General features: G+C 39.4%; 2 protein-coding genes across 3 annotated transcripts in view; both read right to left on the reverse strand.

Annotated features, from left to right (window-relative positions):
- LOC114140903 (uncharacterized) overlaps nt 1-17571 on the reverse strand; it is a 1158965-nt gene that overhangs the window by 10989 nt on the left and 1130405 nt on the right.
- phf21b (PHD finger protein 21B) overlaps nt 4216-17571 on the reverse strand; it is an 80898-nt gene continuing 67542 nt past the window's right edge. Inside the window, exons 4-14 of one of the 2 annotated variants that reach the window (XM_028011232.1) lie at nt 14204-14296; nt 12959-13255; nt 11909-12031; nt 11778-11829; nt 11626-11702; nt 11492-11546; nt 10552-10568; nt 10326-10484; nt 10188-10254; nt 10007-10110; nt 4216-7780 (exon numbers count right to left, since the gene is read on the reverse strand). In XM_028011232.1, the coding sequence (XP_027867033.1) occupies nt 7547-7780; nt 10007-10110; nt 10188-10254; nt 10326-10484; nt 10552-10568; nt 11492-11546; nt 11626-11702; nt 11778-11829; nt 11909-12031; nt 12959-13255; nt 14204-14296 (1278 nt within the window). In that variant the 3' untranslated portion in view covers nt 4216-7546. Of the gene's footprint in view, nt 7781-10006; nt 10111-10187; nt 10255-10325; nt 10485-10551; nt 10569-11491; nt 11547-11625; nt 11830-11908; nt 12032-12958; nt 13256-14203; nt 14297-17571 lie in introns of both variants that reach the window. The other variant, XM_028011231.1, reaches the window with a different exon arrangement.

The following is a 17571-nucleotide window of genomic DNA, read 5'->3' on the forward strand; positions in this document are numbered from 1 at the left end:
ATGACATACTATTGTATGACTTTGAAAATGTCCAAAAATGACATAGTATACTATGACGTCGAAAATGTCCAAAAAATGACATACTATTGTATGACGTAGAGAATTTCCAAAAAATGACTGTATTACGTCGAAAATGTCCAAAAAATGACATAGAATACTATGACGTCGAAAATGTCCAAAAAATGACATACTATAGTATTACGTCGGAAATGTCTGTTACGGCTACTCTTGGATTTTAACGAAAATCAAAAGGTGCCAGAGTAGTTTCTAGGAGGAGGGTTTTCCGACTCATCCAAAACAAAGCACTCGCGGAAAGTTTTCTGGTGGCAAACGGTGACTTTCTCAATGTACAAAAATAACAGAAACACTCTCCGAGTTGACTTTCCAAAAAATGTAAAATTAAACTTTATTTGGTGCGGTGGAAAAACAATTTCACCCCTCGCTCTTTAACCAAACAATCAGATGCCCTGCAGCAGCTGCTTCCGCTGCCTAATCACAGCAGGAGGCCACCTGATAAGGAGGAGGGTCTAAACAAATAAATAAACAAGTTACAATAGATATATTATTTATATAAATTTAGATCTGTAGCCCTAATACATTAGCAAAAATAAATTAATCCAATTCTTAATAGGCTCCAACATCCCGGCCCCAAATTGTTAGCCTTAGCAAAGTAACAATTTTCAAAAATAATATTCATAGGAGCCTAGTATCTAGCAAAAACATGACAGAAATTTAATTATGATCTTTAAAAATCAATCTTCATAATCCTTTTGTCTATAAATGTTATCTAGAGCCTCTCAACATTTCTAATGCTTAAAGCAGTCTATAGTAAATATTAGAAAGTCTTTTATTTCATCCTGCTGCCTCCATTAAAAGACAGAGCTTATCTATTGGTCGCTGGATAACATTGGCTTTGGTTTTAACCAAAACACTTCTAACAAAGCCTTTGGCATCTGGAAAAGTCTTCATAACACGGCCCATTGTCCATGCGCTCCTTGGTGCCGAGTTATCCACAATAACAACCAGATCTCCAGGGCTGAAGTTCCTCTTTTTGCTGTTCCACTTGCTTCGTTCTTGCATGAGTGGGAGATACTCCCTTATCCAACGTCTCCAGAAAAGATCTGCAAGATACTGTGCTTGTCTCCATCTTCTTCTTGAATATTGATCTGTTTTGTCAAAGACTCCTGGTGGTATGGTTGCTTTCCCTTTCAGCTGGAGTAAATGGTTTGGTGTTAGTGGTTCTAAGTCATTGGGGTCATTTGACACTGAAGTTATTGGCCTGTCATTTAGGATGGCTTCTACTTCACATAGTGCTGTTGACAGGGTTTCATCGTCCAGTGTTTGTTCCTTTAGAACAGATGTGAGGGTCTTTTTGATTAGACGTATTAGTCTTTCCCAGACTCCACCGTGGTGAGCCCCGTAAGGAGGGTTAAAAATCCATTTTATTCCCTCTACTAAAAGAGCCTTTTGGATTTTCTGATGATTTAGCTCTCTTAATGCTTCTTGTAGTTCCTTTTGTGCTCCCACAAAGTTTGTCCCACAGTCTGTTCTGATGCTCATCATTGATCCTCTTCTGCAGATGAATCTGCGTATAGCATTTATGCACGAGTCTGTGGTTAAGAAATTGGCCATCTCCAGGTGGACAGCTCGACTCACCAGACAGGTGAATATGACTCCCCATCGTTTCACCTGAGCTCGTCCTCTTTTTACTTCAATAGGACCAAAGTAGTCAATGCCAACATGACTAAAAGGAGGTAGGTCTGGAAATAAACGGTCCTCAGGAAGGTCCGACATCTTCTGTTCACCAGGTTTTGCCTGTATGCATCTACAGAATACACAGCTCTTGATAATTTTTCTGGCTAAAGAGTTTGCATATGGGAGCCAGAATTTCTGCCTTAGCTTGGAGAGCATGTGGCTCCTTCCTGAATGTCCAACTTGGTGATGAATTTGTTGTAAGATGAGGTTAGATATATGTGAACCTTTAGGTAAAATGATTGGGTTTTTCTGGTGGATTGGCATTGTACTTTTATTTATCCTGCCACCAACTCTCAAAATGCTACCATCAAGCATCGGATCCAGTTTGAGGATGGTACTTCTTGAACTAAGAGGTTTGCCTTGTTCCAAGTAAGTAAATTCACAGTCAAAGTAGCGTTTTTGTTCAAAACAAATTATAGCTTTCTCTGCATTTTGCATGTCTTCCACTGACAGGTTTTGGGTTTCATGTTGATTTTTCAGCTTTTTCATCACTCCTGAAGACAGGTGAGTTTGACTTTTTCTTTGCTGGCTTAGCAGTAGAAGATGTCTTTTCACTTTTAATATCCAGGCTACCGACTTCTGAAGTTTGTTCCATGATGAATGATACTTGATTAGCTTGCATACTGGATGTTGATCCTCCACTATCACACTGTTGATTGTGATCTCCTTTCTCACCTCAGGATCGTTTGCTGGTATTTCTTCCAGACCTTCTGTGTGCCTCGGCCATGTTCTTTTTTCTCTGCTGAGATATTCCGGACCGGTCAGCCATTTTGAACTTACGAAAGATTCCACATAAAGCCCTCTTGATGCGTCGTCGGCTGGGTTGACTTTTGAACTTATGTATCTCCACTGGCTGGTGTGGGAGAGGTCATGGATTACTGCAATCCTGTTGGATACAAAAGTGTGAAATCTTTTTGTTTGATTGTGAATATATTTCAACACAGATGTACTATCTGTCCAGAAAGTTGAATCTGTAAGTGGTAATTGCAGCTCTTTCTTTAGCATTCGATCCACTTTTACAGCCAATGTTGCTGCTGTGAGTTCCAGTCTGGGTATGGTCATCTGCTTTAGAGGTGCCACTCTAGCTTTTCCAAATATGAAGCAGACATGGATTTGACCTTGGTGATTTGATAATCTGAGGTAGCTTACTGTACCATAGCCTGACTCACTTGCATCACAAAAGTGATGCAATTCAGCAGTTTCCACAGGATCAAAGTTTTCAGGCTTTATGCACCTTGCAACTTGAAAGTCATGTAGCAGATTTAATTCCTTGAGCCATCTTTGCCAAGGCTTTGCAAATTCCTGGGGAATGACATGATCCCATCCATATTTGGTTTTGCAGAGTTCTTGGAGTAATTGTTTGGCTTTCAGGACGAAAGGAGAAAGAAATCCTAATGGGTCATATACTGAACTCACTGTGGAGAGTATACCTCTTCTGGTAGCAGGTCGACTCCTGATGGTTACTTTAAAGCTGAAGGTGTCACTGAGAGTGTCCCAGTGGAGTCCAAGTGCAGACTCAACTGTTATTTGTTCTTTCAGCTTTTCTTTGTCCAGATCTAGTTCCTTAAATGCTCCAGCTCTGTGATGTTCAGGGATGTTTGCCAGCACTTCATGGTTGTTGCTGACCCATTTTGTTAATGTGAAACCTCCCTCACTGCATATTTTGGTGAGATCTGTGACAAGCTTCATTGCCTGATTTACTGTTGCCACTGATCGGAGGCAATCATCCACATAAAAGTTACTTTTAATGGTTTCGATAACCTCATCAGAATAATGCTTCTGGTTGTCAGTAGCAGTTTGACGCAGAGCAAAATTAGCGATGCTTGGGGATGATATAGAGCCAAAGAGGTGAACTTTCATCCTGTAAACCTCCAGAGGTTTGTTAATGTTCCCTTCTGGCCACCACAGAAACCTCAGGACATCTCTGTCTGTCAAAAAATGACATAGTATACTATGACGTCGAAAATGTTCAAAAAATGACATACAATTGTATGACGTCAAAAATGTCCAAAAAATGACATAGAATACTATGACGTCGAAAATGTCCAAAAAAATGACATATTATAGTATTATGTCGAAAATGTCCAAGAAATGACATACTTATACTATGACTTCCAAAATTTCCAAAAAATGACATGCTATACTATGACGTTGAAAATGTCCAAAAAATGACATATATACTATGACGTCGAAAATGTCCCAAAAAATGACATAGTATACTCATTTTTCACATCATACTATACTATGACTGAATTTTGCTCAAATTTTGCATCACTACATGTACTTTTTATCTCATGTAGCATTTGCTACCAAAATGTGTATTTTTACACATTTTGTATTTTTCCATCTAATTCTGTACATTATTTTACTTTTTCTCCATAACTATTCTGTTTAATATTTTAGTGAATTTTACCTGAAATGTTCCAGAATCGTTTTTTATAAAACACACAAAGCTCTGGCCATTTTGTTCTTGACTTTGTTTATTAATGATTCCATGTTTTTGTAAGAACTTGGTACAAAAGGTGAGACTACTCTTTAACCATCGATCCTCCGTCCTTCAGCGTTTGAATGCATCAGAAAGAAGGAAAAACTACGTTGGCATATTTAAGACAAACACTTCCTATACACACTATCCACCGGACAGTTCCCCGCTTCCACTGACAAACAGAAACTTCTACTTCACCTCCATCTACACAAACTCCTCTGGTTTCTCTTGGCTCCTCGATAAAAGAATATAAAAATGTTTTTTCTTCTTTTTGTTTTGTTCAAATGTTGTGTTGTGTAGTAAAATAGATTTGTTTAAGCACTGCACAGTTTCTCCCGGAGAAGATTCCTAGAAACGGATGGAGGAGGAGGAAAGTGGGATTCTCTTTATTATTCTTTTTTTTAAACTGATATGGTTTCCATCTCGGTTTGAACTTTCACCTCTCAGGTGAGGACTTGATATGCATCACATGGCACATTTCAAAATAAAAGCCCTCTTATGTTATAGACTAACTGATGATTTATTCTCTCATGAAGGCAGGCTGGACTCTGAAAGAGCACCACCAGCAGGAAACAAAAGGTAATTTGAGTAATATTTACTTCCTCAAGTTGCTCCGAAACTTATCTTACAGGAAATAAAAATAAATCTGATTTAAATATTTACTTTAGTTGCTCTGAAAGTTGTCTGTTCACCATTTAAGCAGAAAATTATCAAAAGCATCAGCACTAGTAGAGCTGGTACAGTTAAAACTTCCAGATTGGTTCAAAGATTATTTTCTACGACGGCACATTACAGCAATTATAAAATAAATAATAAAAATTCTAGAAAAAAAAACAAACTAGGAAAGATGATTTGTTTTGGCTTTTCTAATTTTGAACATCACTTTATATTTGTCATTTCTTTTTATTTTTTTACATCTTAGTATATTGGAAAACAAAATGTTTAAAAGGGCCTGTGTAAAATTAAAACCAGAAAAATTAAACAATTTTAACTCATCTGATTGCATTTACTCATTTTTATTCAATGTAGAATTTGCTGCCTAAATTTTTTAAATTCTATTTTTTAAATAAAAAACTTTTATTGTAAAATAAAAATAAAACAAAAGTAAATTTTTTATTTTATTTTCAGATGTGTTGAGGACTTGTCCTCTCCATATGGTTCAGAGATATTTGATATAAATTTGTCTAAAAATCTTAAATTTCTAATTGCATTCATTGATGCCAAAATGACTCAGTCGTATGATGTTAAAGAACAAAAAATGGGTTATACAATAGTTAAACATGCAACTGCTAATTTTCTTTTTATTGTCTTGTAAATATAAAGTATTTTTTTCTAACTTTCAAACTAAAATTGAAGCTGATTTTGCTTTCAGGTGAAGTTGTAAATGTTGCTTTAAACTGACTGTTTTTGTTTTTTCTCTGCAGCTTAAAGCAGAAAAGGTGAACAGACATTCAGAGTCCTGCAGCGTTGATCCTTCAGAGACCAAACAGGTGAGCTGGATATGATTCAAATCGTCTTTTCTGATAAAAAAACGTATTTTTCCTCTGCTTTTTGTTCATGTTTGTGCATCAGAGAGCTGCACCTCCACTGATTGGTTGAGTACAGTACCACAACTTAATAATACAAAACAGAAAACGATGGAAGCGTTGAAGCGGGACGCCTCCGGACGGCAGAAAGACTCGCGACTGTTGTTGCAGCTCGACGGAGACGTCCTGATTCTGCTGCTTTTCTTTTCTCCATTTTATCGTTAATATAAAAAAAAACTGATACGACAACAAAGACTGAAACCCTGAAACAATGTGAGGCAGTGTTCATCTTTCGCTCAGAATACACAGAAAATATAAAATGCACACACAAAAAAACGTTTTTGGCATATTTTCCATACTGGTTAAAGAGGGAGGGGCGGAATGGATGCATCACGTTCGCTGGGGCGAGTTTCCATTTGCCTTTAAGACGCAGAAACAAAAACAAAATTATTTCATGTTCTTTTGCCGAAGCACTTTATGAATTTAAACCATCTACTTCACCATAGAACCCAGTGGGCGGGACTAGAGGAATCCCTGACGTCTGATTGGCTGATTCAACCCTTAAGTGAAGAGAACTTCTTCAAAGTTTGGTACGACTCTGAGATCAATATCTTCAGCAGAAAGTGCAGGAGTAGCTTTAATAGCATAATTAACTTGTAATTTGTAGTGACAAACTGCAGCTTTTATATCTAGTTTGGTCTGAAATCTCTCAAGTTCAGGAGAGAGTGTTAGCCGGTGATAGCTAATGCTAATCTTGTCTGACAGAACCAGCAAGTTTATTAATGAATTATTAAAGATAAAAATGCTGGAGTTGGTCACCTAGAGTTTGTAGTAAATAAAATACAACTTAAGTTAATTTCTACCCTTCCAGTAAACTTGAAAGAATCCTTGCAGTTTGAAACCGCCAATCAGAGGCCAGGTTCTCCCTTAATCCCGCCCACTGAGTTTGTTTGTTCCAGAGTAAAAAATAAAAAGTAAATTCTCTGTAGCTCTGATAGCTGGTGATAAATTTTGACCCTCTTTTTGCAGAATTGCTTCAATATGGAGACTTTAAAGTCAAGCCACAAAGTGTGAATTAGATGCAAGTCCAGACTTTGATTAGACCACTCCAGGACCTTCTATTGAGCTGTTCAAACGTTGCACACTTTTAGAAAATGTGCAGTTTAGGCTCTTGGCGCTTTGACTTTAACTGAGGAAAGTGGCAAGTAGAGCTGAATTTACCAACAAAACACTAATAATCAGTTAATTGTTTAGTGTTTGAGATGTTTTACACCTTTAATATCCATTCAGTGGTAAAGATTTCTTTCTGCGTCTTAAGGAAAAGTTGAACCTGTCCAATCAGTCTCATCTGTTTAGATGATGATGATGATGATGAAAGCACGTATGTACAGTGATTCCCCTCAATACTCCAGACATTTATCAACAGGCATCAGCATGAAAATACTAAAATCTGCACTAAAAAGCTAATTTCTGTAGTTTAATCTTAAATATTTTTTCTTTGACTTTAACTCTATAAATACTGAGAAAATCGTAGTTCTCTGTTTTGTTTGAAGGCTCGTCTGCGTGTGGAAACGTCTTCCTGAAGTCGTACGGCAGGAACTTTGTTCACAGGATGGAAACGAACGTCTACTCGGATAAATCGCTGTACAGCCGCTCGGAAGCTGGATTCTACCGGTTCGTAATAAATACATTAAGGCGAAGAATAAATAGAAAATAACTTAAAAAAATCTCGTTAAGCACTGTAGGTGTTGGGTTTGAAAACACTTCAGAGACGTTGGGTCTAGTTGGCGACGTCGTCTTGACCCGGTTGCAGCGGCGCAGTTGACGGCGCCGCCACCATGGCGGCGGTGCTGATGGGTTTCATCCACAGCTGGGGGAGCGTGGCGATGGTCGTCATGGTGACCTGGACCAGCTGGTCCCGCTGGATGAGCCTGATGAGTGTTTTGATGCGGTCGAGCGACGCCTGAGTGTCGCGCTGCAAACCGAGGAGTCGATCCCTCTGGTCCATGCAGACCTGTAGAGAAACGGAGCGTATGGAGTTCTACTAGGGCCAAAAGTAAGGCTGCAAAACACAAAATATTACCAAGTACTTTTGGTCTACTTTCTAGCGTAGAAAGTTGAACCTCTACTTTCTAGCGTAGGAAGTAGACCACATTCTTAAATGTGCTAACTTACAAGTATTGTTTCAGCTCGGCTTATTTTAAGTCAGTAATTCTTTTAATATTGATGAAAAATGACTAGTCCACTGGCAGATTATTTCATTTATAACATGGGAAAAAATTCTTACAAGTGAAATAATCCTCCAGTGGAACTAGCACTTTTTAAATTAATATTAAGGAATTAATGTAAAACAAACTCCTTTATCTTGCTGAAAAGTTACTTGTAGAGTTTTGTCTGGTTTTTAGTTTGCTGAGTGTGTTTAGTTTGTCGAGGGGTGAATGCAAATTGTCACCTTCTTAAAATAAGTCATTATTTTAGAAAGGTGAAAAGCAGGAAGTGGACTAAAAAATATATGTATATTTACCCAGAAAGCACAGGGCTTTCTGGGTAAATAAACCAAAACAAACATGCTAGCTGAAAAAATAGCTTGTGGTCTTTTAAAGGCAAGAGAAATTGTACAACTGATAAAACTGATGAGACTTTATTTTTGTTTACATGTTTGAAGAAGGAAGTTGTGTTCAGTTTTCTTTTAAACCAGGTGATGCTAAATCTTTACCACTTGAAAAGTTCTAGATCTATGGGGGAATTTTTCTGCCATAATCCAAGAGCACATATTTTCAGTCTGAAAGCAGGATTTCATGTATTTTGTTCTCAAAACTTTCTCTTGCAGAAATCTCTGCTTGCTTTGGAACCGCCCTTTGGCAACGTCGCCTTGCAACCTCTCAGCCAATAGAATGGAAGTATTGTACTTTTATTCCTTTAGGCCCATGTGGCAGTAGCAACCTGCGCCACCTACTGGATGTAGGGAGCAACAACGTCAGCTTTCTGGTCCACAGTACACTAAACATCTGCCAGATGAGCAGAGTTTGTTCACCCAACCAAAGACAACATAGTCACGACATGATGTCTAGCTATCTAAATAAATATCATGTTGTGACATGGTTGGTGGGCTGCACAGTGGCGCAGTTGGTAGCACTGTTGCCTTGCAGCAAGAAGGTCCTGGGTTCGATTCCCGGCCGGGGTCTTTCTGCATGGAGTTTGCATGTTCTCCCTGTGCATGCGTGGGTTCCCTCCGGGTACTCCGGCTTCCTCCCACAGTCCAAAAACATGACTGTTAGGTTAATTGGTCTATCTAAATTCTCCCTAGGTGTGAGTGTGTGTGTGAATGGTTGTTTGTCCTGTATGTCTTTGTGTTGCCCTGCGACAGACTGGCACCCTGTCCAGGGTGTACCCCGCCTCCCGCCTGGAACGTAGCTGGAGATGGGCACCAGCAACCCTCCCGACCCCATTAGGGACAAGGGTGAACAGACAATGGATGGATGGATGGATGGACATGGTTGGTATCCAGGATCCATTGCCTTTGGTTGGGTGAACAAACTCCTGCCTAAGATCAATAGCACTGTTGGTGGACGGAGAAGCTGACGTAGTTTCTCCCTACATCCAGTGGGTGGTGCAGGTTGCTACAATGGATAATAGCCAATTGTAGCAACATCACATCACAAGTCATGTATCACTTTCATTCTATTGGCCGAGAGGTTGCCAGGCAACTGTGCAGTTTTGTTCCAAAAGCAAGATGTTTCGTAAGCAAGGAGAAGGCTTGAGTAAACACTACAAGTTTTGAGAACAAAAAATATGAAATCCTGCTTTCAAAATGAAAATGCGTGTTCTCAAATCATCGCAGAAAAATTTCCTCATGTAGGTGGAACGTTTACAGGCAAAGATTTTTTGCACTTCAAAAATAGTCTTACCAAGCATTTTTGGTCTAGTTTCTAGTGAAAGTGTCTTGTTACACTTGAAATCACATTAAAAAACCCCAAAAACTTACTTGTAAGTTTTAAATCAATAATTCCTTGATAAACTGCTACTTCCCTTGGCAGATTATTTCCCCATGTTATAAATGAAATAATTTGCCAGTGAAACTAGAACTTTCACATCAGTATTGAGGAATTAATGACTTAAAGCCAGCTCATATCTTGCTGAAAAGTTACTTGTAGACTATTTTTATTTTAACTATGCTAATATTGGCACTAGAAACTAAACCAAAAATGTTGGGATAGGTTTTGTGTTCTGTTGTTTTTACTTTGAGCGTCTTGTTGAGGTTCTTGTCCTGCTCCTCCAGGTGAGCGCACTCCTTCTTCAACTCGTTGTTTCGTCTCAGCAGCCGCCGCTTCTCCTCCTGCCTCACTACACACACACACACACACATTCCATCAGAACCAGAACCCGACTCCCTGCTGTAGAACCGAATGTCGGTGCCTCACCCGTCTTGTGCGTCACGTAGGACTGGACAAAGTTCTGAGGCCACGACAGGTTCTCCTTGTTCAGGACCTGAAAGCAGAAGTAACAGCGTCACGTTTCCGCTGCCGTCGCCACGGCGACCTCATTGCATTTGAACTCACCTTCTTCTGGCACTTGGGGCAGTACCAGGCGCCTCTGGGGGGGCTTCTGATGGGCGGGTGGAGGCAGCTGGGGTGGAAGGCTCGGGGGCAGTTGTGGCAGAGCTGCAGCTCTCCGTCCTCCTTACAGACGGCGCAGCGGTCGTCATGCTCCAGCTCCTCCTGCAAACACGGCAGAGGTCAGCAGAGGTCGCCGAGCTGTGACACCGAGTCATGTGACCTGACCTACCTTCCAGCAGAAATCCTCTGTTAGCGTGTGAATGGAGCAGAGCAGAGGTTAGCGCGTGTTAGGAGTTAACGGTGAGAAAGTATCGGCGCGCTGCGTTTAAATCTAACCGATAATGACGCAGTTTAATGTAAACGCAACAATTTGGAAAAAAACTCAGGTTTTTTGGCGTCACATGATCAACAGAAGGACTTTACCAACAGTAGATTGGTGATAGCCCAACGAGTTTTTAATTACATGTTTATTTAAAACAGAAATGCAGTTGAAATTAATCTTCTTTATGCTGTTTTAATTTAGTAATCTGTTAACCGTTATATGGAGTATAAAAAGTCAAAACGAGGCCATTTACTGAAAGAACAACCAACACAAAGTCTTACAAAGTGTAAATATTTTCCTCATATTTTAAGTGAAATAATCTGCTAGTGAAACTAGAACTTCCCAAAAAGTCACTGGTTAATGCACTTAAAAAGATATTTACACTGGAAACTAAACCAAAAATACTTGGTGAGTTTTCGCAGTGAAAAGCAGCCAATACTTTCTCACAGCACTGTAAAACTGATGCGTTGGTGTTAGTGATCTGAGCACTGCATGAAGTCTAGATTATTCTCGTGCTGATAAAACTGGAATTTTCCATGTGAATTATGGGAAATAATTCAGTTCAATTGAGTCATTTGCAAGTTAAGTATAAATATGGTCAAATTTCTATAAACTTCACTTTACATAATGAAGGTTTCTGACAATCAGTGCATGTTAGGTAACTAAATACACATCAAATCTGGTTATTTTAGTGAATATTATGATTAGAGTCTATATTTTACCCTGGCATATTAAAAGTTACAAGTTTATTCCCATTGATTCTCATGGAAAACGTTGTAATTATGGAGCTCTGATTGTTTCTGGTCAGGTTGAGTTTGTTTTTTTTGCAGGTTGGGAGTTGCGTTACCTCGTGCCGACAGGTAGAGGGAGCTGTTCAGATAATGTGACGGCAGGCGTTTCCGCTGCACACAAACAGGAAGAGGTTACAGCTGAAGCCTCCCAGAAAGACGAAGGTCTGGAAAAGTTTCTGGAGGTTCTCACCTCAGGCTCCAAGATGCCGCTGTAGGCTGGGTTGGCTGTGCTTCTCCTCTTCCTCTCCTGCCTCTTCATCTGGATCTCTGAAAAGCAAAACGGACCTCTAAAGACTCGGCTGGCTAAGTTTATTTCCAGCTTGGGAGTCGGAGTGAACTCACCTTCCAGCTGCTCTGTGGTAACGAGGCCAAGGGCCACCATGAAGGCGATTTTCTGCAACAGAAGAAGAAGAGTCACTTCCTGGTTCCATCAGTTCTCCAGCTGTTGAGCCTGAATAATAAAGCTGATTCACCTCTGGGTCCTCCTCTTTCTTCTTCTTCTTTGGAGGAGATTTTACGGTGGGAGCCTCCGGTGAAGGGAGGTCAGCTGGGGACCCATCGGTGCTGCTGGGGGCCTGCGGCTGGATTATTATCACCTGGAAACAAAAAACAAACAAAAAGAAAGCTTTTAAACTTACTGCACAAGCCAACTTGCTCAGGTGTGTCCTGAGCAAAGAGATTTTATCTTATAGTTCATGGGGGCTCCTTTCTAATGCCACCCTTTGCAAAACCTGTAGGTATGAATACATTTAAAAGGCAAAGCAGACTAGTTGTTTTTAGTATTAAATGAAAAGATAAAAGTTGTAAAATTTGCTTTAAGATTAGATGATCTCCACTGTTTAAAGCTCTTTTCCCATCTTTGGAAATTACACAAATTAAATGTAAAGATAAAACTAAACAATGAGCAGGAAGAGGAATTATTTCGGGAACATGCAGCAGGGCTGAGCCCAGCGGCACAGGCACATCCTGACGTCAGGATGTTTGTGGGTTTCAACAACTCAAAGTTCAAATTTATATCGCCAAGAAAATGTATCAACTGGCGATAAATCTACACTAAATTCATGATTGATGCAAAACAGCTAGCTAGCTGGGGAATGTTAGCAGAGAAACACAGAAGGCAAGGAAGACGTGAGTGAAACTCAAACTTGTGCCTGAAAGAAAAACCTAACAAAAAAAAACAGAATATACAAGACTAAATAATCCTGACAAGCTAAATTTAAGATTAACGTATTTCAGGATGAGTGGAAATCCTGAATGTGAGAAACAATCCGAGTACCTAAAGTGTTTGAAAGCCTAATAATATTACTCAGCTTTAATTTAATCTTAAGAAAGATAACTTTTTACCCTGAGTTTTGACTTTCAGGCCACTTATATTTAGTTTAACTTTAGAGTTGTTGCATCAGTTTGATCTTTTAAGTATCTGAGCTACTAAAACCTTTGAAGTTGTCAGGTTTAAAAAAAAAAACACTCTCTGCCTCATCAGTCATCTGATTTTAAAATGTGTTTGTGAAACGTGCCCGTACCTTTACGGCTTCGCTGACTGCCGACACGCCTTTCCCGGTGGCGGGCGAGGCGGCGATGATGGCGTAGGCCACGCCGGGCCCTGCAGAGGCGTGGCCCAGGTCGGGACCTGCTGAGGGAGAGGCGTTGCTCTGGCTGACCTGCTGGTGGTCGGAGCTGAAGGTGCTGTTGGCGGTGGGCAGGGTGGGGGCCTGGCTCTTGGGGCTGACCACAGCTGTGACTCTCTGCAGGCTGAGCGGCTGCAGCTCCTGGCAGGGACTGTGGGGGAGGCTGTCGGGGATATGGGTCTTTGGCCTGACCTGTAGGGGAAAAAAACAGGTTTATTGTCTTGTTGGGATAACTTAGTAGTTTTATGTTGGGTTCTGAATAAAAAGCAAGAAAAATATAAGTTATACATGGAAATAAAAGGTGAAAATGGCTAAATATCCAAATTAAACTGAAGGTTAACATGTTCTGCTGCCACCTGCTGGACAGAACCTGCAATTTAATTTCTGGTTAGACAGATTTTCCCCAAATAAATCACTTTCCTTCATATTTAGCAGACTGTCACAATAATAACTTCTACTGGGCAATAAATTGTCCCAAACGTTGTTGCAATAAATGATAATATTGTTATTTTGAGACCATTTTCTAATAATGCTAATAATGCTAATGGAATAACAATGCATGTACATATTCTCAAAGATCAATAAGCTGTAAATTGCATTGGATGTTTAACACTGGAACTGGAAGACATTTTAAATATACAAAACAACAAATAAAATCAATCAAGTCTCTGGAAACAAAATTGTCCTTGAAACAAAATTGCTATTTAAGACCAAAATACCAGACTGGAGACTTTTATCACCTCATTTTTGGTAGAAAGAGAGAAAAGATTAAAAAAATAAATAAATAATGCAAATGGAAATGATCAAACTTGTTTTTATCATGCGATTAATTGATCTATTGTTCAAAACTTGTTCATTATTCTGCTCAGACCAGGAAAACGGGCAAAACTTCCAATTACGACTTTTGTAAAAAGATAAAATAAACTTATTTTATCTTTTTGTACTGTATGTCAAATGTTTTGACAATTATTCAAAATGGCAGCTTTTCAATAAAATTGCATGAACAAGCATAGTAATGGAAATACTCGCTCTTTTTAATTGATTTACTGCTCATTGTGGCAGGCTTAATATTTACATTAGCAACAACAGTTCATCTGAAACCAGTTTGACCCAGTTAAAGGTCAAAGTGACCCGGTTTACCTGAGGTAGCACAGTGGCTGCTTGTCCTGCCAGCCGGTGCAGAGAGCTGACTTGAGGCACCTTGATGGGCAGGGCAGTGAGAGTTCCCAGCATCTGAAAACGCAACAGGCAGATCCAGTTAGGAGGACGACCTTCACAGGAAGGTTCTACAAGTTCTGGGTTTTTGTTTTGGTCCATAAATGATGTGAAACTTCCTGAACATTAAGGATTTTAAAACAAAAACAATTCAGCAGCGAAAACAACAGGTTCAGTCAAAGACTTCAAGATGTACTGGGTGGAACAAATAAATGTAGCTGCAAACATTAACCACCGGGGGCGCCGTTTCCTCACCAACAGAACCTGCAGGCTGATTTTAATCTGATGGATTTTAACGATCAAAATTCTCTCCAAGGGAGAGATTAAAATCCTCCCAAAATGTTTATTAGAAACAAAAATATTTGATTTATATCAACTTTACTCTGATGGTTCCTCACAAAAAACATAACGGACCATTACCATTACAACACAACACTGGGTTCAAACTGAGTCCAAAACCAGTCTAACTGAAATGTCTAAAACCAGTCCAAATCGGAGCTGGAACCAACCATCATAACCAAACCAGTTTAAATCCAGTCCAAGGTCACCACAGACCAGTCAGAAATCAATTAAAACAGGCCAGGAAATAAAAGGATCCAAAACTAGAATTTAAACTAGAATACAAACCAGTTTAAAACAAAATCTAAACAAGAATGTAAATCTGTTTAAATCAAGGTTTTAAAGCGGAATTTAAAGCAGTTTAAACCCAGTTCATAACCAGCTTAAACCCAGTCTATAAACCAGTTCATAACCAGCTTAAACCCAGCTTGTAAACCAGTTTAAGCGCTCCATCTTCTCCAGGAAAGGAGGTGAAAGTTTCTCCTCTTCCCTTTTCTTCTTCTGTGAAATCCTTTCGTTTCGTCGTATTGTGCTGCAAAGCAGCTCGGCGAGGATGAAGAGGGAGGAGGAGGCGGCAGAGGTCAGTTGCCATGGTAACTGCAGAGCCGAGGATTCTTGCAGTTTCAGGCCTTTCATTTCTGTAATTGCTGCCTGTTTTCTCCAAACCTAACACCTTCAGGGCTCCTCTTCATCCTCCTCCTCTTCCTCTCATCCTGGATCAGAGATTTCTGTGAAACAAACAGAAACTAAAACTGAGCTCTGATTGGCTGCGGCTTTAAATACAAACGATTTAAACCTGACGGAGACAAAATGAGATGGAAATAAACAACCTGAGCCGTTCGCCTCACATTTACAGTTAAAAGTTTGAAGCACATCAGGGCTGAAACAATTAATCAGATTAATCGTTAACTAAAGACACTAAAAAAGGCGGTCAGAAGGAACTGAGCCAAAGCTCCAAACAATAAAATAGATGCATAAATTTTGCATTTAAGAGAAAAAAAAAACCTTTTTTGCCTGTAAATCTATTTTTGCTACAAATGATCGAATGTTTGTTAACTGAATGCTACATTTTGCAAGAAAATGTTTTTTTTCTTACTTATAAAGGAACCAATTCGTTTATTTGCACCTTTAATGTATCTCTAATATTGTATAAAACGGGCTGACGTTATTAGATGCAGAATAATCAATTCTAAACAAATTTAGAATAATCTAAAATAAACATTAATTGCAGCCCCAAAATACACAAAGAAGAAGATTAGGAGAAAAAAATCTATTTCTCAATTTAAGTAAAAATCACAGAATGGATAAAATGTTAAAATAAGACGGCACAATTTATGCAAAGCAAATATTACTTATGGAGACCTGAAAATATTTAAAATCAATATTTTTCTGAAGAGAATCCCTAAAAAAAGCTGTAAAATATTCTGGATTATCATAAATGTCAATCATCCTGCAGCTTGTTTTACTCAAACAGTTTGAATTTAAAACAGAAGAAGATCAAATCAGATCTGATGTTTGGTTTCTTCACGACTCAAACTGCTCTTTGTTTTGCATCTAGAAATGAGATTATTACAGTGGAGCAGAGGTTGAGAGGCATAAAACGCAAATAAAATCTCCAAATCAATAAAAGAATTCAATTATAGAGAAAAAAAACATGAATTAGAGAGAAGATGTGAGGAGACTGCCAGCAGCCGGTCAAGGTGGAGGCAGGAAGGAGGAGTTTGTCATCTCTGCTCCTGTCATAGCAGCAGGATGAAGATGAGGAAGAGGAGGAGGTTATGCACACGCAGCAGTCAGGATGAAGGCGTGCAGGGAAGACGACAGGTTTGTTCTGAGTCGATCATCTCCGAGTAAAACCGGAACTCAGCAGAAATCAGCTGGAACGAAGCGCTGCCTTCAGTTTGTCTCAAGTTTCTGCTGGGTTTTAAAGCCGCTGTTCCAGCAGCAGCCAGCAGAGGGCGCTCCTCATCCCTGACCGCCTTCAGTAACCTGAGATAAACACCCAGCTGTGTTTACATCCACACACTTCACATATATAAACACCCGCAGCGTCAGGGTGGGAATATTTCTGTCATGGTTAAAGTAAACACACCGGGTTCACAGAGCCTGATGATGTTTGAACGTCGCCGTTCATCACTCAGCGACCCTGAAGGTCAGAGTTCACCGAGGGTGGAGAAGAGTTCACAGAGTTTGCTTGACCTCTAAAGCGGTGCGAGGTCAAGCGAGGTGGTTACCATGGCAACACTGCTTCTTCATCAGAGCTGACACATCAGTTCATCTCTGTGAACTTGAAGTCTAAGATGCCTAAAAAGTGTTTTTAAACGTTCGTTAAAGTTTCCAGCTTGTTGGATTCCCAACCTAATAAACCTGAAAAACCTATAAAAAAAATAAAGAACCTTAAAAACTCCCTACAAAAAGCGATTGGATTCAGATCTTCTGCTTTGATTTGCTGCAGTTTGGAGGGCAGAACTAAAACCAACTCACTGATTCATTACTATTGATCCCTGAATTAGCAGCCAAAACAGCCTGTGATTGGCAGAGCCTTAAGAGAAAAGCTTCGTCTCGAGTGAGAGCACTCACTCTGACTGAATACGTCAACGGTTTTCATTATGACCTGATCAGGAAACAACATATTCCTAAAAAAATAACATCATTGAAACTACATTGTTATTTTTAGTGCATTTCCGATGGGCCTGCGCTGCAGCCTTGTTTTTCCTGTTTGCTGGGATTCAGGCAGTTATTTCATGATCGCATCATGAAAACACAGGCAGTTTTGTCATGTGGAGAAAAAAAGAAAATCATATTTAAAAATTAAAATCACCAAAATGCCGTGATTTCTTTTAACCTACTCAACCATTAACTATTCCAATTAAACAAGTAAAATTATCAGATTTTCTTTTATAAGAAGAGGATCATAGATTGAAAACTTCAAATAATTTTTCCCTGTTAAATGA

The sequence above is a fragment of the Xiphophorus couchianus genome, chromosome 24 (assembly GCF_001444195.1).
Source record: "Xiphophorus couchianus chromosome 24, X_couchianus-1.0, whole genome shotgun sequence".
NCBI classification, from domain to species: Eukaryota; Metazoa; Chordata; class Actinopteri; order Cyprinodontiformes; family Poeciliidae; genus Xiphophorus; species Xiphophorus couchianus.